The sequence below is a fragment of the Myotis davidii genome, unplaced genomic scaffold (assembly GCF_000327345.1).
Source record: "Myotis davidii unplaced genomic scaffold, ASM32734v1 scaffold436, whole genome shotgun sequence".
NCBI lineage: Eukaryota > Metazoa > Chordata > Mammalia > Chiroptera > Vespertilionidae > Myotis > Myotis davidii.
In genome coordinates this window covers 3,312,893-3,337,652 of record NW_006292604.1, presented here as the reverse complement: position 1 = coordinate 3,337,652, position 24,760 = coordinate 3,312,893, and the positions used below count along the sequence as shown (strand labels likewise).

General features: G+C 37.8%; 1 protein-coding gene across 7 annotated transcripts in view; it reads right to left on the bottom strand.

Moving 5' to 3' along the window:
- Positions 1-24,760, bottom strand: part of IL15 (interleukin 15) — a 63,416-nt gene that overhangs the window by 24,172 nt on the left and 14,484 nt on the right. For 5 of the 7 annotated variants that reach the window (XM_006766069.2, XM_015565525.1, XM_015565524.1 and 2 more), the window contains one exon: positions 16,967-17,088. The exons of 1 other annotated variant lie outside the window; for it this stretch is intronic. In XM_006766069.2, the coding sequence (XP_006766132.1) occupies positions 16,967-17,032 (66 nt within the window). In that variant the 5' untranslated portion in view covers positions 17,033-17,088. Of the gene's footprint in view, positions 1-16,966; positions 17,089-24,760 lie in introns of those variants that run through there. One more of the 7 variants, XM_006766070.2, reaches the window with a different exon arrangement.

Here is a 24,760-nt window from a genome sequence, read left to right as displayed (position 1 = left end):
ACATAAACATCTGTTAAGGTTCCTTTCATTCATGAAACTTTGGGAAGCTAATGCTATAATATTCTGCAATTTTAACTCAAGATAGTGGATATGTTTGGGGCAACACATTTTAAAAGTTTCATTTCAGGAATAATGAACAGATGTTTTCTGAATCCCCATGATGTGCCCGGCATTTTGATAGGCATTTCATAATCTAATCAAGGAAAAAAAAATTTATAACTGGGAAGAATAACTGAGATCCTATAGTTCATCTTCTTTCTCCATGAGGAAGCTGAAGCCAAAAGATAGCTGGCAAATACTCCAAGAGTTATTTTTTTCAGAAAGCCTTTCCTTAAATGACCACAGGCAGGTACCATTTTACCATTTTCCAAACCCAGCTTAGCATATTGTTATTCTTCTATGGCTCTTGTTCTTTAGCTGGTCATTGAGATCATGAGCTTTTTAACTTTTTTTTTAATGATCAATGGCACCTTTTTTTTTAATCCTCACCCAAGGATATGTTTCTATTGATTCTGAGAGAGAGAGAGAGAAAGAGAGAGAGAGAGAGACAGACAGACAGACATCGGATCAGTCAGTAGCCTTCTGTAACTGTCCTGACTGGGAATCAAACCAGAAACCTTTTAGCTCACAGGATGATGCTCCAACCAACTGAGCCACCCAGCTAGGGCTCAGTGACACTTTTAACATCTAAAAGCTATTCAGCATCTCTTCATAAAAATGCATATAAATGCATATACAAAAATTAGGTTAAAATCATCTGGAGCTAAAACATTCATTCCTCTGGTCTCAGGTTAAGGGTCTTTCTTCTAGATTGTTGGCTCCATAAAATAATTTTTTAATGCATGTCAGTAACAAACATACATAAAATACATTTATTTGTGTATCACCTATAGTGCCTAACACTGCAATAACCTTGAGAGAAGCTTAATAAATGTCTTGTCTGAATTAGTCCCAAATTAAGTTGCAGTCAATAGGAGACACAGAACCAGCTTCCTAACTCCTTGCCCAGTCATGTTTTACACTATCATAATCTCTCCTTAAAAAAAAACAAACAAACAACCCATAATCATTGCCATTATGAGATCACTTTTACAGAGGCGGGAAAATAAACATTAAAATGCAATCTCAGTATAATTACTTGGATATGACTCTACCTACAACAAAACTCATGTTTAGGAAAGGACAACCTGTACCGTAGAAAGTGCTCAATAAATATCTGTGGAGTGGTTGTGAATACATGAATAAATGAATAATAAATAAGAATGAATAAATGCTGCTGCAAACAGAGAAGACTTTGGATGGGGTGGCAAGTGAGGTTAATACTAAAGACTGAATAAAATTTGAATCCAAAGTAGGAGCATATTCCAGCTAATATAGACCCAGCATAAATAATACCATCTGATTGTGGGAGAACCTGAGGCACCATTGACTGGAAAGTACTGAAAGAAAATGCACTTGAATAGGCATTTGGATTGCATGTGACATTCAGAGTCAAGCTAAGGAATCTGATTTAATTTTCTGGGCAATGGAATACAATTTTAGATTCTTAGTGATGTAACCTAACAATTGTACTTGACAATAGTTAGTAATCAAATGCGTAACCAAAGAGAAAAAAATCACAAATCATTTTTTAACTTCAGCTACTATAAACACTCAGACCAACTGTTTACTTATTAAACAAACTATGACCCTAATCCATTAAATAATCCTGCTTTTATAACTTAATTTATGATTCCTAGTCATCAGCACTCATCCGTTTATGGGAAAGGAAAGACTGCCAATTCTTTAAGAGTGAGAATTTACAGTTGATTGCATGATGAGCCCATGTGTTAATTATTAGCTGTATAGGTTCAGGATTGGGTCACCGTTGGTTGAGATCCTACATGAAATTTCTCGACCTCCCCAGCACATATGCCTGATAGGAACTTCCATCTGTATGATGACACTCTTTGTTATTGTTGCTTCCTTTGATATATTTTCAAAAATATTTGCTTTTACAAGTATTCATATTGTTTCTGCATTTTTACCTGCCTATTAAGGCTGGTCATTATTCAATCTCTGTACAAATCCATTCACAGTATGTTTGGGTTATAGCCCCCTAAAGAACTCTAACTATAGGTGAGAGTGAAAAGTGAGAAATGCCCCCTCCCCCAAAAATCTGGACCACCCTCTCTCCAGCCTAAAGCTTTATTTTTCCCCTTCAGCATCATCTTCTCCACCTTCGAACACATATTACACTAATAACTGATGTAAAAGTAAACTTCAAATGTTGTCTTAATATAAAGACAAGATAAAAGTGAGCCAGAAGCTGTTAATAACTTGTTCCAGATTCCCACAGTTAGTAGAACAACCCAGAGCAGATACCAAGTCCAGGTCGTTTCTATGACACCACAATGTCTCTCTCCTTTCCCTAACTGTTCAGGGAACTTTCCAATCTTGACTTTCCGGTGTATGTACGTGTATGTGTGCGTGTGCGTGTGTGTGTGTGTGTGTGTGTGTGCATGTTCGCTGCTGCAGAAAATGAGAGAAAAACATCTCTGCTCTTATAGAGCTTATATATTTTTAAATGTGACTATAGATTACTTGTATGGGTTATGAACATGCAGAGGTAAACTAGCACTAACTTTCTGATTGGATTTCTAGCTAGTACCTTATACTTTAAGTAGTTTTGTTCAAAAGTTTGATGAGGAAAAATCTGTAACTACTAGTAGATACAGTTAATTTTGTTTGTGGAATTTAATTATCAATGATTTTCAAGGTTAGACTCAGCAAAGAAAATCCAGTTAGTCATCGCTGAGTAAAGTCTTCCTAGTGTTCACATTTTTTTAAACAGATATGGGTCTCAGTTTGAGAAGACGGAGGTATGAATAAGGAGAACCAAAGCTGGGTATTAGTGCATTAGTCATTGACATGGGAAGGTAACAGTTAAACTTGTCTTAGTTAACGCTGAACAAATGTTCAGGAAATCCTACGGTTCTGAAGGAGGAAAGGTATACTAAAAGAGCAAAGTCTTACACTGACAATCTATAGCCCAGTACACCTGTTCAAATGTTCTATCGAATGTTGACCGTTAACTGAAAAATTTGGACAACTGGCTGGAAAAATCACTTCTCAGCATAAATTACTTCAACATGAGCTGTAAGTTTGTGAATTAAATAAAAATCCCCAGCCTGCCAGATGCCAAAAGAAAAGAATAATTATTGGCCTCAGAAACAACGAAATGGGTCACTTAATGCCTGGAGTTATAACCAAAGGAGAGGATGAACTTTCGGCACTAACCCCTTATAGCAAGCCAATTCTGTGGGTTATCGCCTGAAAAGAAAGAAAGCCCAACCTTGGGGTAATGAGGCCATGCAGAATAATTGACTTTTAACAACGAAATGGGTCACTTAATGCCTGGAGTTACGTATAACCAAAGCAGAGGATGAACTTTCGGCACTAACCCGTATAGCAAGCCAATTCTGTGGGTCATCACCTGAAAAGAAAGAAAGCCCAACCTTGGGGTAACGAGGCCATGCAGAATAATTGACTTTGGGGAGGAAAACACTGTTTTTTCAGTTTCCAGTGGAAAGATAAAAACATAAATTAAATGGGAATAAACATATGTTGAGAATCCTCTTATATCTCTTTGATTCCCTGGGACACCCATTATCAAGCTAAGAACTGAATATTTACGTCAAATAAACACCATTGGCAGAAAAGAAGCTGAAAGAAAATTCTTTTCCCACTTACAGCATTTCAACATCTGGGCGAAAATGTCTTCTCCCCCTTCTTTTCACTCAGGTTCATTAAACATGCAACTCAAGGAGGGGAAGGAAGGAAAGAAATCGTGTTTCACACAGTGCACCTCATAGAAGAGTTTGGAGTAACAATCAAAAAGTGTTCTGGGGGGCCCTGGCAAAGTGGCTCAGTTGATTGGAGCCATCGCCCCTTGCACCAAATGTGGCGGGTTCAATTCCCAGTCAGGACACATTCCGAGGCTACAGTTTCATCCCGGGTCAGGGTGCATATGGGAGGCAGTGCCGGAGCTGACCAGCAGCCCCTGAACAATGGATGAACAGTGGGGGAGAGGGCTAAGGGACGGCCCCGCTGAAGAAGCCAGGCAGCCTTGATTTCCTGCCTTTTATTGGCATTTTTATCCTTAGATACAATCAGTAGGTGAGTAATCTTGGGAGGACACATGTGTTTACATATTCTCTAGGCAGCGGCATCCAGGGATTAAGCATAAGGCTTCCAGTAAACACCCGGGGTCTGCACGTGCACAGGCTTGTTTGGAAAAGTCAAGGAGTAATTAGGGGAGCCGCCTTCGTAGACTTGTTTGGAAAGATCAAGGAATAATTAGGGGAGCCGCCTTCAATACTCCGCTAAGTCTCCCCTACGTCGGAATTCCAATAAACGGGGCAGGCGGCCTTCCACACACTCCCCTTTTCTCAGACTGTCCACAACTCTCTTGTGCTCCCCAACATTCTCAGACTGTCCACAACTCTCTTGTGCTCCCCCCAACAAGGCAGCCAATCTCTCTTTCTCTCTCTCTCTCTCTCTCTCTCTCTCAAAACAAACACACAAACAAACAAACAAAAACAATAGAAACATATCCTTGGGTGAAGATTTTCAAAAAAGGTGTTCTTGGGAAAGAAGGTAACCGGTGTACCATACTGGAAGACAGGCATCTCTCAGGCTCTGCTTAACTAACATATGATAGGACATTAATCAGGCACAAAATTACAGGGAGCATATAGGTGTGTACCAGCTGAACTGAATATCTTAAGATGCCAACCAGTAAAGACATAAAACCAGGGTGACATGGCTACAAAATGCAAGTGCAAAATGCAAGTGGAAACAAAGAAGTTTTAGTGAGGAAGAATTGGCATTAAAGTATACTCATTTCAGTAAAAAAAATCTGCCCCAAATGTTCAATTAATACTCACTGAGGACTCCATGACAGGAGAGGTGAATGACTGAACCTCAATGGTATATAGTATTGGCAATGCAAGTAGCCAAGGAAGATGCCCACAAAGCTTGGTTGTGATGTACAGCAGGGATGGGGTGTACAAGGCTATTGAGTCCCTGAAGAAAGGCTGGTGGGAGTGATGTTCTGTAGGCAGAAAGTGGTAAGATGAAGAACGTGGCCAAAAGACATGCTGGGCAAACATAGCTCTGAGTTAAAACTAATGCTCCACTTCCGACCTTTTAATAGCACACAGGGCGGCAACTCACAAAGACGATTTCCGATCAAGTTTTATGGGACATAATCACCAAGACATAAAGTTATCTCCATGAAAGAAGCTTTGCAACAAAACTTCCCATCTCGTGTTCCAAAGAAACAGAGCCACCTGACAAACCTCTGATATTCAAACAACAAAATAATAAAAACAACCCCCAGTAACACAATATTCATTCAATGGCATGAAGCACATAAAACACAGGCGATGGCTCAGTTCTAGACATGGTATTGGTGGCATCAGACTTCCTGCCTCTAACACTCCTAGTCACACACTCCCCACAGCTACAATAAAATATTGCTATCCAGCCAGAAAATCAACACATCGGCTTCCAAAGCACACGGCCTCGGTCGTTTTCCTATGAGAATCCTACAGCTTTATGAAACCACGTACTGACAGAATGGCAGTGTTAAGAGAAAATAAAACCAAAAGAAAAACAGATAAACATCTGTTTCCCCTTGCATGAAGGCATCATTGCAAACATATAGTAGTAGAGGTTCTTGCACAGTGAAAATTCTTTTTTGTTCTTTACATACTGAACGGCATCATGAATAGTTTTGTTCTGTTCTGGTTGTTATTTTCCCAACTTTATTACCAGAAAAAAATCATTCCCCATGTGCATGTTGCCCATAATATCCTCCCTTCCAGGGAGAGAAGTTATAGCTCAGACCCCATTTCTAAATTAACTGTTCATTTAATTTTCTTTAGCACTTCATAACATCATATGGATACTTTGACTTGTCACAACTGGGCCATCAATTTCAAAGAGAACCCATTAGAATGACAACACCAGTGTCTCACGCAACCTATTTCACAAAGAAAGAAAGGAAAAAAATCCTCCCTTCCAGGGAGAGGAGTTATAGCTTAGACCCCATTTCTAAATTAACTGTTCATTTAATTTTCTTTAGCACTTTATAACATCATATGGATACTTTGACTTGTCACAACTGGGCCATCAATTTCAAAGAGAACCCATTAGAATGACAACACCAGTGTCTCATGCAACCTATTTCACAAAGAAATAAAGAAAAAAAAAACCCAACTTTGCTAAACACTCTGGCCACAGTCAACCCTCATGATGTCTGTGTTTAAGTGTTTTGGTAATTTACCCTAGACAGCAGAAATAGTAATACCCCATTAAAGTAAGAACAATCATGCATAAATTGTGACCAAAGAATATTCAAATACTGTGAAAGATATTTCTGGTGAAATAAGAGGAAAAGGAAAAAAATGGAGAACTTATTTATTTGAGAAGAGCAGAGTGTATAAAACATTGGAACCCAAGAAGGAGTTTTACTTTGTAAAAATAGAAAAACAATCCCATAGCTGATCAAGTATGATAAGCCCCAGCACATTCCAATCAATTTTACTATAATATTCACACACAATGTAACATTTTCTCATGTGTCTTTATGAGATCCAATAAACAAATTTCAAAGCAGTGAAGCTACAATAAATTAAATATTTCCAGAGACTTAGACACTGACCAAAGTAGGTCAAACATGTGTTGAAAAGAATAGAATTTTAGAACTGCTCATTTTATAAATTGGAGACAATGAACTTCAGAGATGGGGTGAATTCTGTCCAGAGCCTCGAGCTAAGAGCCCAGACTGGCAGTGTAGTGACTTGTCCCAAATGACTTAGTGATTGAGTAACCCAGGACTGGTTTTTGTTTCACACACAATCTACATTGTTCCTAATACAACTGAGCTGGTGAGGGTCTGTGATGTTCTGCCTAACCTGGTGAATCATGGGGAAAAGAAGATTCCTATCCTTATCTTAACGAAGAAAAAAAGAAGATTCAAAAGCTGCCAACAAAAAAAAATCAATGGTTCTTTCAAAAACAAAATTATATACTCGATAGCTGAAGAAATATATGCAAAATATGTGCTTGAGTTATTTAAAATCAACAAAATGACATTTAGCTGTGTTTTAGTCATTGTGTGCACTAGATCAAATATTCTGCTTCACGTTGCTATAGGAATTAAAGTCAATTATCTGAAAAATATTTAAGTAAGGAGAAAAACTATGATTGACTTCAAATTTTCAAAAGATACAGATATGAACATGACTCTTAGTTGACCAAGTATTAAAAGTGTATTCATAAAGTAAGCAGAGGTGAGAGACAGAGCGCAAAGTACAAATAAAAATCTGGAATGAAAGAGGGCAAACCGCACTGACATCAGTACAATTCGCAGAAATGTTTAGTGCACAATAAAATCTAATTGATGATTCTTGTCAATTACTGATTTTGCGGAATAGGGTGTGGATCTCATATTTTACAGGACCAGTGTGCATGTAAAACTTGTGCTGGAACCCTTTAAGACAATATTTTTAATAGCACTCTGTGGTATCAACACAGTCTGGCTCCATCGCAGATAATTGACTTTAATTCCTATGGCAATGTGCTAAGGGACCTGCTAAAGCTATAAAGTCCATCAAGAAAAATCCCATTCTTGATCATATAAAGCTGCCATTAACAAGAGACCACATGGACTTGAATGAAGCAGAATATTTGAGGACAGTGGGGCCCTGAGATTAGTACCATTCCAGAGGCCGAAGGAAGCTGCAGAAAAGCTATAGGAAGCAGAAAGATATCATCAAAGCAGGAAGTATGGTGAAGAGGTAAGGCAAAACTGAGGTATTTGCTCTGGGTGACCCTAATCCCCATAGCAATATGCTAAGGGAACTGCCCAAAATACAAAGTCAGTCAAATCACATCACCTCCTTGATCTTCTACAGCAACCACTAAAGGAGAGACCATGTGAATACTTGATCTGATTGTCTGATTTGTTGCACACAGCGAAAACACAGATCATTGTATGTTTTCTCTTACTCAATGAATGACAAACAGCTACGGGTCCTGATCCAGAAAAGGGGGCTTCTATTGTATTAGTAATTAGATAAAGAATACACAAAGGTAAAAACAAAATCTTATTCCAGTCTACTTCAAATTAATTCGTTCAACAAATAGCGATCGCCCACTGAAATGCTCTAAGTGCTGGGCGCTGGAGTAAAGCTGCTATGTGCTCAAGGCCAATGTCATGCCTGTCCTCACTGAGCTCACAGTCCAATGAGGAAGACAGATACACCCACAGCAATTAGGTAATAGTGGACATATTCGAGGCGATGCTATAAAAACATGCATAGAGATGACACTTTCAGGAGGAAATTACAAGGAAGCTGGGACCGACAGGGCAGGCAGACATGCCTGAAGGGAGAAGAAGTGGATATGTTCTAAGTTGAGAGGCTGTATAGCTAAAGGCCAGAAGATTAGGAACTGCACTGTATTTTCAAGAAAATCAAAGCCATTCCCTATAGCTAGAGACTACAGTCAACATATATAATGGTCTACAAACAGAATTATTTTTCCTTTGTTGTCACTGCTCTATGTGTTGTTGTTTTTTTTAAATCAGGCAACCCCAAACTTTAAGTGGTGAGGAGTGTTCCTTGGTATAATGTATTAAGTCTACTGTTTAATCTAGATCCTGTGAATATTTGTCAATGGAAAATTCTTGCTACTCACAAATGTTTGAAATCCCTAATTTTGAGAAAAATGGAAAAGTTTGTGTTTCTGTTTTGTTATACACACCGTTAAGATTTTATAAATGATAAAGTCACTGAGATTATAAATCAAAGATAGATTAATGACACAAAATAATATTTTGTTGTGAGGTCATGTGAAAAGAAAGGAGACTAATCAGTAGGAAATGGCATTGAAACTACTCTATTGAAACAAAAAAGAAAACAAAGTCACTCCCAATCCCAATGCTACGCTCTCTGAGCCTCCGTTAAGCACTGAGATAAAAGGGAAACAAAATTAAAATATACTTATCTTCGTGTCATGAAGAAATAAAAGTGACAGGTATTATGAGACCATTTACTTCTTATTACTAAACCCCTGGACAGAGTGTAATGATCAATAATGAGACTTTAACGCTCTCAAACTAGTACATTTTCTCATATACAGACAGACTCTTGATGGAATACAGTGGTTAGAAGTTGTTGCCATCTTTCTTTAATTATAAACAACTACAGATTTAAAATGACTCTGAACCAGATAGAAGGCCTTCAACTATACCATATTTCATATTATTAGTAGCTAGTAATGATTACAAAATGAAATACAAAAATATACAACAGCTATTCTATATAGAAAAATATTTACATTTATCACTTTACCATATTCTATTGATATTATGTCTTCAAATATATAGAAGAAAGATAATTTTATTATTAATAATAATAATAAAAGAATAACTGCTAACAAATATCAAATACTACTTATCAGTCACTGTTCTGAGCTACTTCCACATTAACTATTTTTTTTTGTCATTACAACCACTGTACAACAAAGGTTCTGCCAGCATCATCATTCTAAAGATGAGAAATCTGAGGAACAGAGAAATTATATAACTTGCCCAAACGTACACAGCAGGTAAGTGGCAGCCTCAGAGCAGGAACCAGAGAGCCCAGCTTGCACCCAAGTGTCTACCACTCGACTGCGCTCCTCAGAAATTAAAGCGAAGTCACCTTCTGCTTGGAAAATCCCTACCGCCCAGCTTTCCAGAGGCCCCTCCCTTGAAAATGAAACCTGGTCTATAGGGTTTCTTGCAGAGGTGAGGGTGAAAACACCTTCTGTCTAAGAAGGCTAGGAGACAGGTTGCCCTGAGGATAAGAAAGATGTCATAAGCAGATGTTTCAGCCAGGAGAGTGGGAAGGCGAAGGGAAACAGAGGTAGAAGAAGACATGTGTGTGATAAATCCTCCCAGCAAGGGTTGGTCCTCTCCTCCGGAGCAGGTTGAGAGCCTATTGGGTGGCAGGCTGAGTTTTGCCCCCTCCATCCCCACCCACTCTGGGATCATGGATAAATACCAACACAAAGGGAAGCCACAATCAAGAGGCAGCCAAATGTGACTGAAAAACAAAGCTGAGAATTAGTTAAGCGAAGAGGATTGCGCTAACACACCCAAGCTTCCTCTTTGGAAGGAATCCAGAAGTTTCTGTCAAAGCCCATAGGGAGTATAGAAGACGGCTGAAGAGAGAGCCAGAGGCTTGCATGGGTGAGGCGTGGTGAGGCGATGGAAAGGAAGCTGAACCCAATACAGCATGACCTTGTAAGGTAGATGGAGGATCTACAGCATCTATCTTTCAAAAGGCCCTCCATTCTAAAGAGAATATCACTTAACAAGGATGTTCCAGCATATGTGGCACTAAATGTTACCTCTATCACAAAATCAATTTACAATAAAATTAACAATTTTAATAAAATTATAAAGCAATGTAACCACAATTATAAAATGTGCATGAATAAAAAGTAGCCACACATCCTGTATACTTTTTTAGTGCACAAATTACATTTCTGTAAAGTGAACTTTACTAACAGTAGCAGTAGACAGAGCTTAATGTCCCACAAAAAATTGGTAACAATATCAAGTTAGGGTTCCACAGAATATTTAGATAACCTATTGTATCTTAAAATTGAGGATTACATAAATAACCTTACTAATGGTAGATGGTGACAGTGGGTTTCTTGCTTTTATGTGTAAGTGACTAATGCTCATACTCTTTTCACAATTTCCTAAATATTATGTAGAGACAAAATACACACACCACACTCGGGGGCACTGTGTTGAGTGGGTGAGTGGGGCAGAGTGGGATAGGTGCTTGTGGCTGCAGAGAGCAGAATGGTGATTGCCAGAGGCAGGGGTAGGGCAAAGAGGTGGGTGAGGGGGTCAAAAGATAAAAATAAAATATATATATTAAAAACAAATAAAAATAGAAAAGATATCACAAAATCCATGCACAAAACGTCCTTAATTTTATATTATATGCCTTTCTAACAAGTTTAGTTAGCTGGTTCCTTCACCCGTCATAAATTACTAGCTAAAATCATGGCCTGCTAGGGCCTGGCAATACGTACCCACCAGGGCCCAAAGCAGTTAACGCAGTGTGATTCTCCCATATCACAATTTTCATCCATCCTCAGTCACAGTGGAACTGCATTTCAAACTTTGTACATAAGGTCAATGGTTAATTAGGAGCACTCCGTAGAAAAAAGACTTTAAGCCGGTGTTGCTGGACAGCAACTATTATCTAAAGCAAAGGCTATTGACCTGTCGTGAGCCACGTCAGTGACGCAGAGTACCCAGTAGTTCTTGGGCCTATTAACTTCAATGATATGTCACTTCAAGCATTTTTTTAAATATATTTTTATTCATTTTTTAGAGAGGAGGGGAGAGGGATAGAGAGTTAGAAACATCCCCACTGGGGATGTGCCTGCAACCAAGGTACATGCCCTTGACTTGAATCGAACCTGGGACCCTTGAGTCTGCAGGCCGACACTCTATCCACTGAGCCAAACCAGTTAGGGCACACTTCAAGCATTTTATTCTGTCTTCCGCTGATTATTCTCAACCTGTCACATTCTTCCTTGAATCGGAGTCCAAATCACGATATCATTTCACTTGGACTACTTCCTAATGCTCTCTTCACTACCTAAGAATAGCCCGCCCGCCCCCAAGTTTGTTCTTCTTGGACTAGAGATCCTGGTAAAACATAGATTGTATCATGTCTCTCCCCTGCTTCAAATCCTCTAGAAGTTTCTTGTTGATCTTAGGATTCAGTCCAAAATAATACTTGGAATAACCTCTAACGTAATACATGTTCTAGTTCCTGTCTACTTCTCCAAACTCATTACACTCCTCCGCCTTTCTCTCTACCCTGGCCTTTCAAAATAAAAACTAAACAAAACAAGACAAACAAAAATATGTGATAAAATATACACTGCTACATGACCAAAAATAAACACATCTCACATTATCCCCCATTATAACTAAAAAATCCAGAGTTTCAAAAATTAGTATTTGATGGAACTCCACCCTTCCTCCCCATAAGTGAATAAATAGAGTTCTGAAAAGCAAGAACACAAACTTGTTTCTTAATCTTGTTGACTAGGCAAAGCAAACCCGTTTTTTAAAGGTAAGTGACATACTGAGAAGGAAGGAAATAGGGTGTGAATTGAACCACAGGTGCTCCAACACAGGGGAGACAGACATATGCTCTCAGTGAGGTAAGTCACTGTCTTCTGATGTGTGTCAGAGTTGCTTTGCTCACATTCTTTCATTTTAAGTTGTGCCATAGAAAAAATGTGTCGTCATCTGAATAGGTGAGAGTAATAGCTATCGCTTATTAAGTGCCTACTATAATCCAAAGGCCATGCATAACAGGCTAAAGGCTTAGCTCATGTGCTGTTTATAGAACCTCTATGAGGCAGGAGCCATTGCTGTGTCCATCTGACAAATGATAACACTGACAGCAATGCTACTAAGTGGCAGAGAGGGCTTCAAATTCTAGTGAGCCGATCTCCAAACACTGTACCAACTGTGCCCTAAAAATGCATTTGACAAAAGTCAGCACCTGTTTTTAAAAAAAAAAATTCTTAATCAAAGGAATAGAATAATAATTTCTTAAGATAATAAAAATCTCCTTCAATTTAATAGCAATGTCAAGCTTACTATCAAATCATTATGGGTATTCATTCCCATTGTATTCAGGAATCAGAATAAGATACTCTGGTGATATTATTTGGCATTTTTCTGGAATTTCTGATTAACACAAATAATGGCAGAAAAATAGAAACTATAGTTATAATTATTCAAAATAATAAAACCACTACTGGTACATTCTTCTTCAATTATTTAATTAACAAAGCTAAGCAAATTACATGAAGCATCATAAGAACTAAAACAGCAAGTTATATGAGATGGTTTAGAACCAAATAATCATAAATAAAAATTAAATAACAAAAATTTTCATATTCAGCATTCTATATCTTAGCAATATGTAGAAAAAATTACTTAGTTCATATTAATGACAAAATTATATTCTTAAGAATGAACATGATAAGGAATGCATTGAATATGAATAAAAGTCAATAAAATCAGACAATAGAACAGCGGTTCTCAACCTGTGGGTCGTGACCTCTTTGGCGGTCGAACGGCCCTTTCACAAGAGTCACCTAAGACCATCCTCAAAATAATTTGAGAAGTATACTTTATTCCTGGATGGGAACACTATACACTACAGAGTTATTATTTTTCCAAATTATCTCAGAAGAAGTAAAATTGGAAGTGAACTTGACATATAAGTGGATATAGAAAGTTAAACTGACACTATGATCTTAAAGTTGATAGGGAAAAATCCACTGGTGAAAATTATTTTGAGATAGAGAAGTGATAAAGAGGAACTAGACCTAGTAGATGTTAAAATTGACCACACAAAAAAATAAATTTGTCACTGAAGTATGAACAGATGACTTCATGAAACACTGAGTCATGACACAGCAGGTAAGGGAACATTATTTGACAAACACTCTGAGAAGCCATTGGTTAGCTATTTAGGAGAATAATATTCTCATCTCACATCATATGACAAATTCCAGCTTAAAAAAAAAAAAGGGCATTCTAGCCCTGCCAGATTGCTCAGTGGTTAGAGCATCAGCCCTCAGTCTTGACCAGGTCAAGGACCCTCCAGCAAGAGGGAGAGATCAACCAAAGGATGTGTATGCATGCATATAAGCAAACCAATGGACACAGACACCAGGGGAGTGAGGGCATGAGTGGGGGATGGGTGGGAGGAGGACGGGTAGGGGGCGGGATAAGGACACATATGTAATATCTTAATAATTAAAGAAAAAAAGAGAACCCTCCAGCAGGAGGCAACTACTCCACATGTCTCTCTTATGTCAATGTTTTTTTCTCTCTCTCCCCCTCCACCCTCCCTTCCACTTTCTCTAAAAAACAAAATCAATGGAAAAAATATCCTCAGGTGAGAATTAAAATAAAAAAAAAAGACATTCTATTAAAAAATATATAAGTATATCATCCTGGATAGGCTTTAAAACAATTTTTTAAATACTTAAGAAAATAAGATTGATAGATTTGACAAAATAAAAATCACGAAGTCCTGTAAGTTAATGTATAGTAAACAAAATGATAAGATAAACAGATTTTTTTAAGTGAAATAACTATGTTAAAATGTACTGGTTGCTTATATTGTAGGGCAGTGGTTGGCAAACTGCAGCTCGTGAGCCACACGCAGCTCTTTGGCCCTTTGAGTGTGGCCACAAAGTTTCAATCGCACTGTACGTGCGCGCCCACAAGTGGTATTTTGTGGAAGAGCCACACTCAAGGGGCCACAGTTTGCCGACCACTGTTGTAGGGAATTAGAAAATTTGGTTTACAAAAATGAAAATATCTCTCAATGTAGGGAACTGAAGATATAATTTCAAAAAATGAAACAATGAATAATAAATAAAAACTTAAAAAAATTCAATGTCTATAAGAATCAAGAATACAAAATAAAATGAGATGCAATTCCTCGTTTTACAAATTTGAAAAAAAATACATTTTATAATATTTTTCTCTATAAAAGTAATCTATCCACATGGTTAAAAAACAAAACAATATGAGAGGTATCCATTTAGAAATCGTGCCCTGATTCCTGTCCCTGGCCACCCTGTTTTCCCTCCACCCTCTTGTCTTTATTCAGACAACCATTTTTATTAGTTCCTGTGGGTTCTTGAAACTGCCCCTATGAAATGCAAGCAAACTTATAAGTATATACTTACATTCCCATAGTTCTTAAATAAAATGTAAAAACCGAGTATTTTATAGGAGGTTGAATATTGTTATGAGTTGAAATGGAATTTGTATTTCTTTTAATGCAAACTATCCCTTCATAATCTTTGCCCATCGTTCTATTGCTTTGCACTTCCCCACACCCCCACAATTTAACATACCAGCGAGAAAACGCTTGGTTATTTGAGAGGCAGATATTTTTTCTTAGTTTATGATTCTCCTGTAGAATTTCCCCAGCATAGCTGGGGTTTTTTGTTTTGATTTGTTTTTGCCAACCAAAAAAAATTTTCTTATGTGTCAGATTTATCTTTTTTCCTCTTTTAGATGTTGGAATTGAAACATTTTAGCTTCTTTTGGGTTTTCTAAGTATTAAGTCACCCACAAATAACAGTTTTACTTTCACCTTCCTAAATGTTATCCTCACATTCCTTTCTCCTGTCTAGCTTTGCTGACTAATAACTCAGGCACAGCTTCGCTAATGGTGAGAACTATGCACCCTTTTCATTTCATTTGTACTTATAGCAGACATAGCAGAAAGCCTGTAGCATTTTGACATTACTTATATGGCTGTGTCCGGGCTCAGATGTTTGTGTATGTGCATGTTAGTGCATAAACAACCTGTCAGCTTGTCATGGTCATAATATGTTTAACTCTTACTCTATTGAGTCATCTTTTGTTTTTCTTAACATGCAGAATGACTGTTGCATTTTGTCAAATGACTATTCAGCATCTATAGAGATTAACATATGCTACATATGCCTTTTCTCCCTTAGACCAATGAATATGATAAATTACTCTAATAGAAATCATATTTCATTCCTAGTATGAATCCTTCTTTATCCTGACATATTACTTCTTAATGATTACTGGGATCCTCAATGGTAGCAATACCTAGTATGTGTTTTTCCCCAAGACTGTTAGTACGTTTCTTGAGTTTGGGGAATTCTTAATTAAAATTCTAGGAAATAGAGCAGTTTCAAGGAAGGATATGAAGTTAAAGGATAAGTTTTACTTTGTAGGTAATTATAGGAAAAAAGCATGCTCTTCATACTTTTCCTTTCAATGTTTATTTACTTATTATTTTCTGATGCCAGAAATGATTGCCCAAGACAGGAATTTACCTTTTCCTCCTAAGATTCTTGTAAAGAGTTTCATTTTTCATAAACCCTTTATTTCATATTTTTTCCTGATCTATACACATGCTCCAGGATTTTTTTCTGAAAGAGCTAATATTACTGAAAGTAAAAATAAAATAAAAGTGTATTCACTTTATCAAGAGAAAGTCAGTTTCTTGGGTTTTCATGTCTGTGACTTTATTTTGTTTAGTTCTTGAGGCTGAACTTCAATTTACATTATCCCAAAATATTTTTCAAAAGTTTCAATATGCCATTCAAAAAACCTAGTCTACATTGTTCTCTACTTTCTTGACAGTGGCAAAATCACTCAGAAATTGAGTAGTGGAATTGCATTCATTATTTAATTTTAAGCTCTCCAGTTCCTTTCAAATTAACATAAATAATTACAGAAAATGAGATGTAGAATGTCTTCATCTTGCATGCCAACAGTGGACAAACTATGACCCACAGGCCAAACCTTTCACCTGTTTTGTAAATAAGACTTTGTTGGAAGAAAGCCACGCCCATCCTGTCTATGGCTGCCAAACAACAAAAGGCCGAGCTGAGCACTTATGACTAAGATCATTTGGCTTACGAAGCCTACCATATTTACCACCTGGCTCTTTTCAGAAAAAAATTTATATTGCCCACCTCTGATATATGCAATGTTCTCTGTCCTCAGAAAATGCCGTAAATATTCTATGACAAATGGCATTTTCCTTTATAGCCAAAATGCTCATTTAAAAAATTCTGAGTATATACAGGTGCTCAAAAAATGTATGCACACTTCAACAGCTGATAGCTCAATTTTGAAAATGAAATGTAATTTAACAAACACTACTTTTATAAATATTAAAAGTATATATATGCATTTTTGGGACACCCTATATATAACTTCACCTGGTTTGCCACATCTTCATTATTATTCGTTACATGCTTACATTAAAAAATCTATACTGCCTGATATAATTCTTAAAACCTTACTTACATGACTTCCTGTTGGCTGGCTATATGCTAACATTGACTTCTCTGTGTCCTGTGACAATACCAGCATGGCACATGATGGGGTACTGCTTCAAAGAACCAGATGGCCGTATGTGGAAATGAATTCTGTAGAAGTCAAGGAGAGGGGTAAAATGATTTAAAAGTATGTACTGAACGATTCTCCCATCCTCACATTTAGTTACCGCCACACAGATCAGGCTAGACAAACAGGAAGACTCATATGGAGAAAGCTTCAGAAGTCAATCGGAATTTGGGGGGGTTAATTTTTCCTAAAACCTTCAGACTTCCCCATAACTTAACTCAAATCCATGTTGACTATTTCATTTGAAAGACAAATAATCATACATCATTTAAAAGAAACTATAACATTTCATACATTTCTCCAGTGAATTTTTTTTTATTTTCTCACACACACACACACACAAAATCCCACAAAGCAAATGTGAGGTTAAATGTGTTTGTGGACTCAGTGTCATTACCAACCATCTCTAAGTTGCAAACATTTATTCTAAGAGTGAAGTGACAAACTCTCCCTGCAGACACTCAGTAGTAAAATACATCATGTTTTCAAGGAATATGTCATTTTGAAGGAGTTTAACTATGCCAACAGATTATACCATTAGGAAACCATAAAGTAGTATGTTTCCTACTTAAAAGGTAGTGTAACTTAATTACAGTATTTAAAAGAGTTAAGCATTATAAATCCTATTTTGTAAAATAAATTAAGAAACACTTTAACCAAAGATCAGAATGGTTCATGATATAAAGAATATCTATACTAATAATAAAATTGTATGTATAATCTTATTTCTGACTGTTACTGATATAGTTAAAAGTTAATATAATGTTAAGTCCAAAAGTTTAGACTTTCAATATATATATGTTTGTATACTGGTACTTTCTTGAGTTATTTATTGAAAAATATTTACTCAAAACTGTATATAAGGACCTATACTAGATGCTCTAATAACTGGTTTTAATACTTAAGGAACTCACCAACCTGTGCATGGGGAAAACTTTAAAAAACTAAATAAAGCTGTTAGTGTTTCAATAGAAGAGTGAAGAAAGCCCCATGTAAAATAGAGTGAGGCAATTAATTCTATAGAGATGAGGAAGATAAGGAACTTGGAAAGACTTCAGTGAGTAGGTACATTTGAGCTGGCCTTGAAGTAGTGTTACTCAAAGGGAATGTTTCTTGTGGAGGCTGAGAATTCAAGAGGGTGGGTGAGGAATGATATTTTAATAGGATTTTAAATGTAGCTTGACATTTTCCCTGGAACTGGTGACTAAAACCCAATGTTGGGAATAAAGAAGCTTTAGGTTGGCCCACAATCTATAGGAGTTTCATAGCTACATCAGATACCTGCTCCAGGACTAACGCAGAGGTAGGCAAATCCTTAATATGTCTATGACTTACAAATCACTAACTCCACTTCAAGAGCCCAACCCCAGTCCATATACAGGAGACTAAAATACCAGTCAGGGAAAGACAAAGATTGAAATCTCAAGCTGAGGACAGGATGAAAATTGTTATGTGGCTATACACAGAGAGATTATGTTTTGAACCCAAATTCTCACATTGAAACCCTTCCCTCTAATGTTATGGTATTTGGAGATGGGGCTTTTGGGAGGTAATCAGGTTAAGTGAATGCATAAAGGTGGGGCCCTCATAATAAAATTAGTGCCTTTATAAGAAGAGACGCTAGAGAGCTTGCTTCCTCTCTCCTCCCCACCATGTGAGGACATAGTGAGAAGGCAGCCATCTGCAATCCAGGAAGAGAGTCCTCATCAGAGAACTGAAACAGCCAGTATCTTGATCTTGATCTTGATCTTGGACTTCCCAGCTTCCAGAAGTCCAGGTATGGTATTTTTATGGCAGCCAGAGATGATTAATACAGACTGGCATTTTATCCCTTGGCTGGATATCATATCAGCTAATGGTATTATTGACTTGCTCTTAAACTTACCTGGCAAAGAAAAAAAATAATGGAGAAAAGTATCATATTTTGTTTCCAGCGTTTGATCCAGCAAAGCTGTGATCAAGCCTGGCCTCCAATAGGACTCAGATAATGAGAACTGTTGAGCTGTACCATCAGGGGAGGTGAAGCCTGATCACCCACAGAAGGCCAGGGGGGAGGCCACTATATGGAATGTGGAAGAACTCACACACATATCCAACTTTAGAACCCTCTCATACAGAAGGTATCAAAGATCAGTTACTGTTAGCCAGGAAAAGAAGCAAAAACCGACAGAGGATGGCCTAGTTAAGCAGGAGACAGCTGGCCCTTTGGTCCTATGCCACCCTCTCAGTTTCTAACTTCCAACAATTAGAACTAGAAAGAGGAAGCTAGAAGGCACCCTTTTCCCCCTACTAGTCCCAGTTATTACTTGAACTGGAGGAACATTTGGAGATGTGGTTGGGATTTTAAATAGACTAGAGTCCAGTGGTTCTCAACCTTCTGGCCCTTTAAATACAGTTCCTCATGTTGTGACCCAACCATAAAATTATTTTCGTTGCTACTTCATAACTGTAATGTTGCTACTGTTATGAATTGTAATGTAAATATCTGATATGCAGGATGGTCTTAGGCGACCCCTGTGAAAGGGTCGTTCGACCGCCAAAGGGGTCGCGACCCACAGGTTGAGAACCGCTGGACTAGACAAATAATTGGAAGTAACCAGAACACTATAGGACTGACACTTCTGAAAATGGATAATTGTAAATGGATTATGAGGAGAGTGGTTCCAGCAACATTTCAGAGTTGGCATCAATAAGTCTGTTTTGCAGTAAAAAAAGAATAGTCTATGTTTGTTAAGAAAATATTAAAAATGAAGGCAAAACACTGCAAAGAATTAGAGAGGAGAGATTTAAATTTCTGTGTTATCATCTATGAAGAAACTCTGGGAAAAAATGTTTAAAATATTCTTCAGAGTTACTAAGATTATGAGCTCCTTGAAGACAGAAACCGTAGCTTGGTAATTTAGAATGCCCAAAGCCTAGTACAGTGCCTGAACCAGAGGAGCAGTCACTAATTCATTTTTAAGTTGAATCTTCCATATGGCAACAGATCAGCCTTTTTTTCTTTAATGTGGGATCTAGGGAAACTCTAGAAATGGAGAAAAATAGCATATTCTATTAATGTATTTTCCTGACTTGGTTTTCCCATTAGCTTATAGTCTGCAACATACAAAAAGTATCCAGAGTTGTGCTGTCCAATTTAGTAGCCACTAGCCACATATGGCTACTTTAATATAATCATAAGTTAATTAAAATAAAATGAAACTGGAAATTCACTTCCTCAGTTGAGCTAGCCACATTTCAAGTACTCATGCGGTTATTGGCTACCATACTGCACACAGCATATACAAAACATTTTTTAAAAATGTTTTTATTGATATTTAGAGAGAGAGAGAGGAAGGGAGTGGGAGAGATAGAAACATCAATGAGAAATAATAACATCGATTGGCTGCTCCTGCATGCCCCCTGCGGGGGATCAAGCCCACAGTCCTTGCATATGCCATGACTGGGAATAGAACTGGTGACCTCCTGGTGTGTGGGCTGATGCTCAACCCCTGAGCCACATCGGCCAGACACAGAATATTTTCATCACTGCAAAAGTTTCTGTTGTACAACTGTGATCTAGCTATAGCACGACTTTGGTGTCAAACAGATTTGGATTTGAATTCTGACATAGCCACTTACTAACATTATAGTTTGGGGAAAGTTAATGAATTTCTTAGGGCAGGGGTGGGCAACCCCTGGCACGTGTGCCAAACATGACACGCCAGTAACTTTTGCTGGCACGTGAAACCCTCTCTTACAATCTTCCATTTACAATTTTTTTTCTTAATATCGACTTTTTTATTTTTCAGATAAATTCAGTGTAGGTGCATCTTAGATAAATAATTTTACATAACAAGTTATCTTAAAGACCATAGGCATGGATTGACGAGAAAGGGGAAGAGCAATTTCTATGCCTCTGCCTTAACTCTCCCTGCCTTCCGACCCGACCACAGTGTTTTGGTTTCATTCACATATGCTTATGAATCTTTGTTCTCAGTGATGAATTTTGTTAAGTCTCATAAGCACACACATACGTACACCTTAAGAGATATCAAGTAGGCGTAACATGTTCTCAAAAAATTAGGGTTGGCACGCAGAAGAATTTTGAGTCAGAGATGTCAGAGATTTTGCTGGTTTGGGCACGCACTCACAAAAAGGTTGCCCACCCGTTTTAGGGCCTCTGTTTCTCCCTCTGCAGAACGGGGACAATGTGAGTACCCACCTCACTGGTCACTGTAAGGTTCAAGTGAGCTCATTCATGCAAACTACATAGAACAGGCCTTGACATAGAGTGAACACTCAAAAGTCTCACCTCTTATTAGTGATTATCACTCTGTGAAGATAACACCTCACCATGAACCAGTCATCGGATCCCTCACGTCAGGCTGTTCCACACTCCCACAGGACTGGCAAGAGGAAAATGGCCATTAACACCCTTACCACCTAGTTCACTGTTATTAAAGTGCCACTTTACAGTGAATGAAACTCTCACTAATTCCTTCTTCAGGGAAGACTTGCTATGAAAAAAATGTTGGCAAATTAAACATGCGTTAGCGATGTGACTGACTGACTCCCCGGTGCCAGCTTTTTCTTGAAATGAACATTTGGCAAGACATACCCCTTGATATCATTTTAAAATTCTCACACCAAAAAAGGCTGTCAAACAGTCATGGAAAGGCACAGCTGACACAGCAGAATCAAAGTGGAAGAAGACAGCCAGGTGGGTCAAAGTCAGGTTTTTACTGCTGGTAATTTTGAGCTAAGATTTGAAGAACATGAAAAACATGATGAGGAAAGAGAGATAAGTGGACAAAGAAACAATACCAAGAGAAAGGAAAGAGAGAAGCCTGGTAGTTTTAGCCCTTCAAGAAGAAAGATTTTCCTTTTATCCCTTGTTAACTTGTGGCTTTCAACAACAGAAAACTAGAGAGGTCTAAATCTAGTGGCCTGTTTTTACTTCTTTGGTCCTACTATGCAACATCTTCATATAATAGGAATACTAAATATATATATGTATAAAATATTATATATACAGGGTTTCCCCCCAAAATGTATACACACCTTAACAGCTAATAGCTCAATTTTAAAAATGAAATGTATTTTAATAGATAGTGCCTTTATAATTATTCAAAACATGTGTATACATTTTTTGGACACCCTATATATATATATATATAAAGCTATTTTGGTGCATTTCTGATCCTTCAAATATTTCTAGTTAAAGATAAATGAGCCAACCAATAAAAAGTTCCCAAGTATATGTTTAAAAAGGATTTTCTTCTTTTGAATTGTTCGGGTATTTATATAAAATGATTCATATAAAAATTATTCTTCAACATAAAAATCAGCCAATCATTACCAAACAATTTTCCAGTACTGCCACTATAGATAATTGTTTAACTATTAAAGTGTATGTTATGATTTACAGCAGCCATAAAGGCACCCATCTCTATATGATTGCTTGCTGCTGCCATAGAAGACATACCTCATCTGTTGCAGCACTCGATGCCATATGACAATTTGGAATGATGCACATTTCTTATTACCTGCTGATAATAGCTTATCAGTGAAAGCAACAGCTTAATTACACCGTACATCTCCCGCTGGATTCTCACATTTCCATTGCTTCTCACCCAGCCCCTACAGAAGCAAAGCGGTATCATTGCCACAATCCTCAGAAATAACGTAATTAAGTTAAAGAGTCTAAGGCGAAGCTGATCTTTTATTAAACATAGATGCACTTTAGGCCACAAAATCCCTCAGTCTCATCTCCAGACTGTTTCACTAGAGCTGGTTGTCACTCTTCCAGGGTTTAATTATTCCTACCGACGAGGCCTCTATTGTCTCCCACTCCAAATACTTGGCTTTTTTTTTTATAAAATGTGCCCTGAACTTTGGATCTCTGAATCAACACAGTGGCCACAAATTTGCAGTTGAAGTCCCATAGGTTTTGTTTCTAAGGCACAGTTTGACAGGTTGCTTGTGACAGATAAACTAAACTTCTCCAGTCTATATAGCAAAGCAACAGTGCTTATACAACGCTAAGAGGCAGACTCTGTATTAGTGCAGTTTATTTGGCAACTGGTTGAGTGCTTGGACTCTTGAGTTGCAGTGTGGTCCATGTGGTTGCTGGCCTTCTTTTCCTTGGACTGGACAGCAGGACTTGTCTGCCTTTCATGGCATTGCTGGTTCTTTTCGCCAAGCGCTGTGTCTGGAACACAGCTATCAGAATGCCTGCCCTTACATTAGGAGACTGACGGTTTAAGTTCATTACCTCCTCTTTCATGGGTCTCATTACATGTTCTCATTTAAATAGTAGTTCCTAAAACTATGACTATAAATAGATTACCGTATCTTTCTTCTTTCTATTCTTTGTTTTTCATGTTTCTCTTTCATGATCCTTAGCTTTGTGCGAGGAGGTTGGGCTGATAGACATTTTCAAACACCCAACGTGCTTCATTCATTCTATAAGATTTCACATTTGTTGCAGTCTTTAAGATTTTGACCCTTTCTACTGGGTGTGGAGTGGAATAATGGCTAAAAGTGGGTGGCCACTTCTTGAACCAGTACCATCCTTAAATAACTGAGACTGCACTATTAACCTAAATGATCAAATTACTAACAAAAAGATTCCTTGACAAATGGCGGAGTGAGAACAAAGGAAACCAGAAAGTCTTGTAGACTATATCATCTAGGTTAGAATGCAAAATAGAAAATTATCTCCACTCAGTTATAGAACATAGCCTCCCAGGCAACTAACATTAAATGTGTTGCTGTCATGTGCTTAGACCACAAACATCCATTTCTACAGACATAGAATCACCGCTTTGGGCTTGTGTAGACACAGCAGAGATGTTCACCACCCTGTCATTTACTAGACTTCATGCAGACTACCATCTTTCTCTAGTCTATGCATCATTAGCATAATTTCCAAAAACCATAGTTCATGCAATACTGAGACTGAAGGCTCTTTGATGACAATGGGAGCCTTCCAAATGTACCAAGACCATGGAGTGGACTGGAAGCCAGAGACTTGACTGCTCCTGGTTGTGTCTTTAGATAGCTAAGTGGCCTTAGCAGGGTACTTCATGTCTCTTAGCCTCAGGTGGGGTTTTTTTCTGATTTTTTTTAATTGCTTAAAGTATTACAAAGGGTATTACATATGTGTCCATTTTCCCCCCCGCCCTAGACAGTCCCCTAGCCTCCCCTATCCCCCAGTGTCTTATGTCCATTGGTTATGCTTATATGCATGCATACAAGTCCTTTGGTTGATCTCTTACCCCCCTACCTCCTGCCCCCCAACCCTCTCCGGCCTTCCCGCTGCAGTTTGACAATCTGTTTGAGGCAGCTCTGCCTCTGTATCTATTATTGTTCAAAAGTTTATAAAGGTCTCAATTATCCATGAATGAGTGAGATCATGTGGTATTTTTCCTTCATTGACTGGCTGAATTCACTTAGCATAATGCTCTCCAGTTCCATCCATGATGTTGCAAATGGTAAGAATTCCTTCTTTTTTACAGCAGCATAGTATTCCATTGTGTAGATGAACCACAGTTTCCTAATCCATTCATCTGCTGATGAGAACTTAGGCTGTTTCCAAATGTTCGCTATGGTAAATTGTGCTGCTATGAAAAAAAGGGATGAATATATCCTTTCTGATTGGTGTTTCTAGTTTCTTGGGATATATGTCTAGAAGAAAAATCAGTGGGTCAA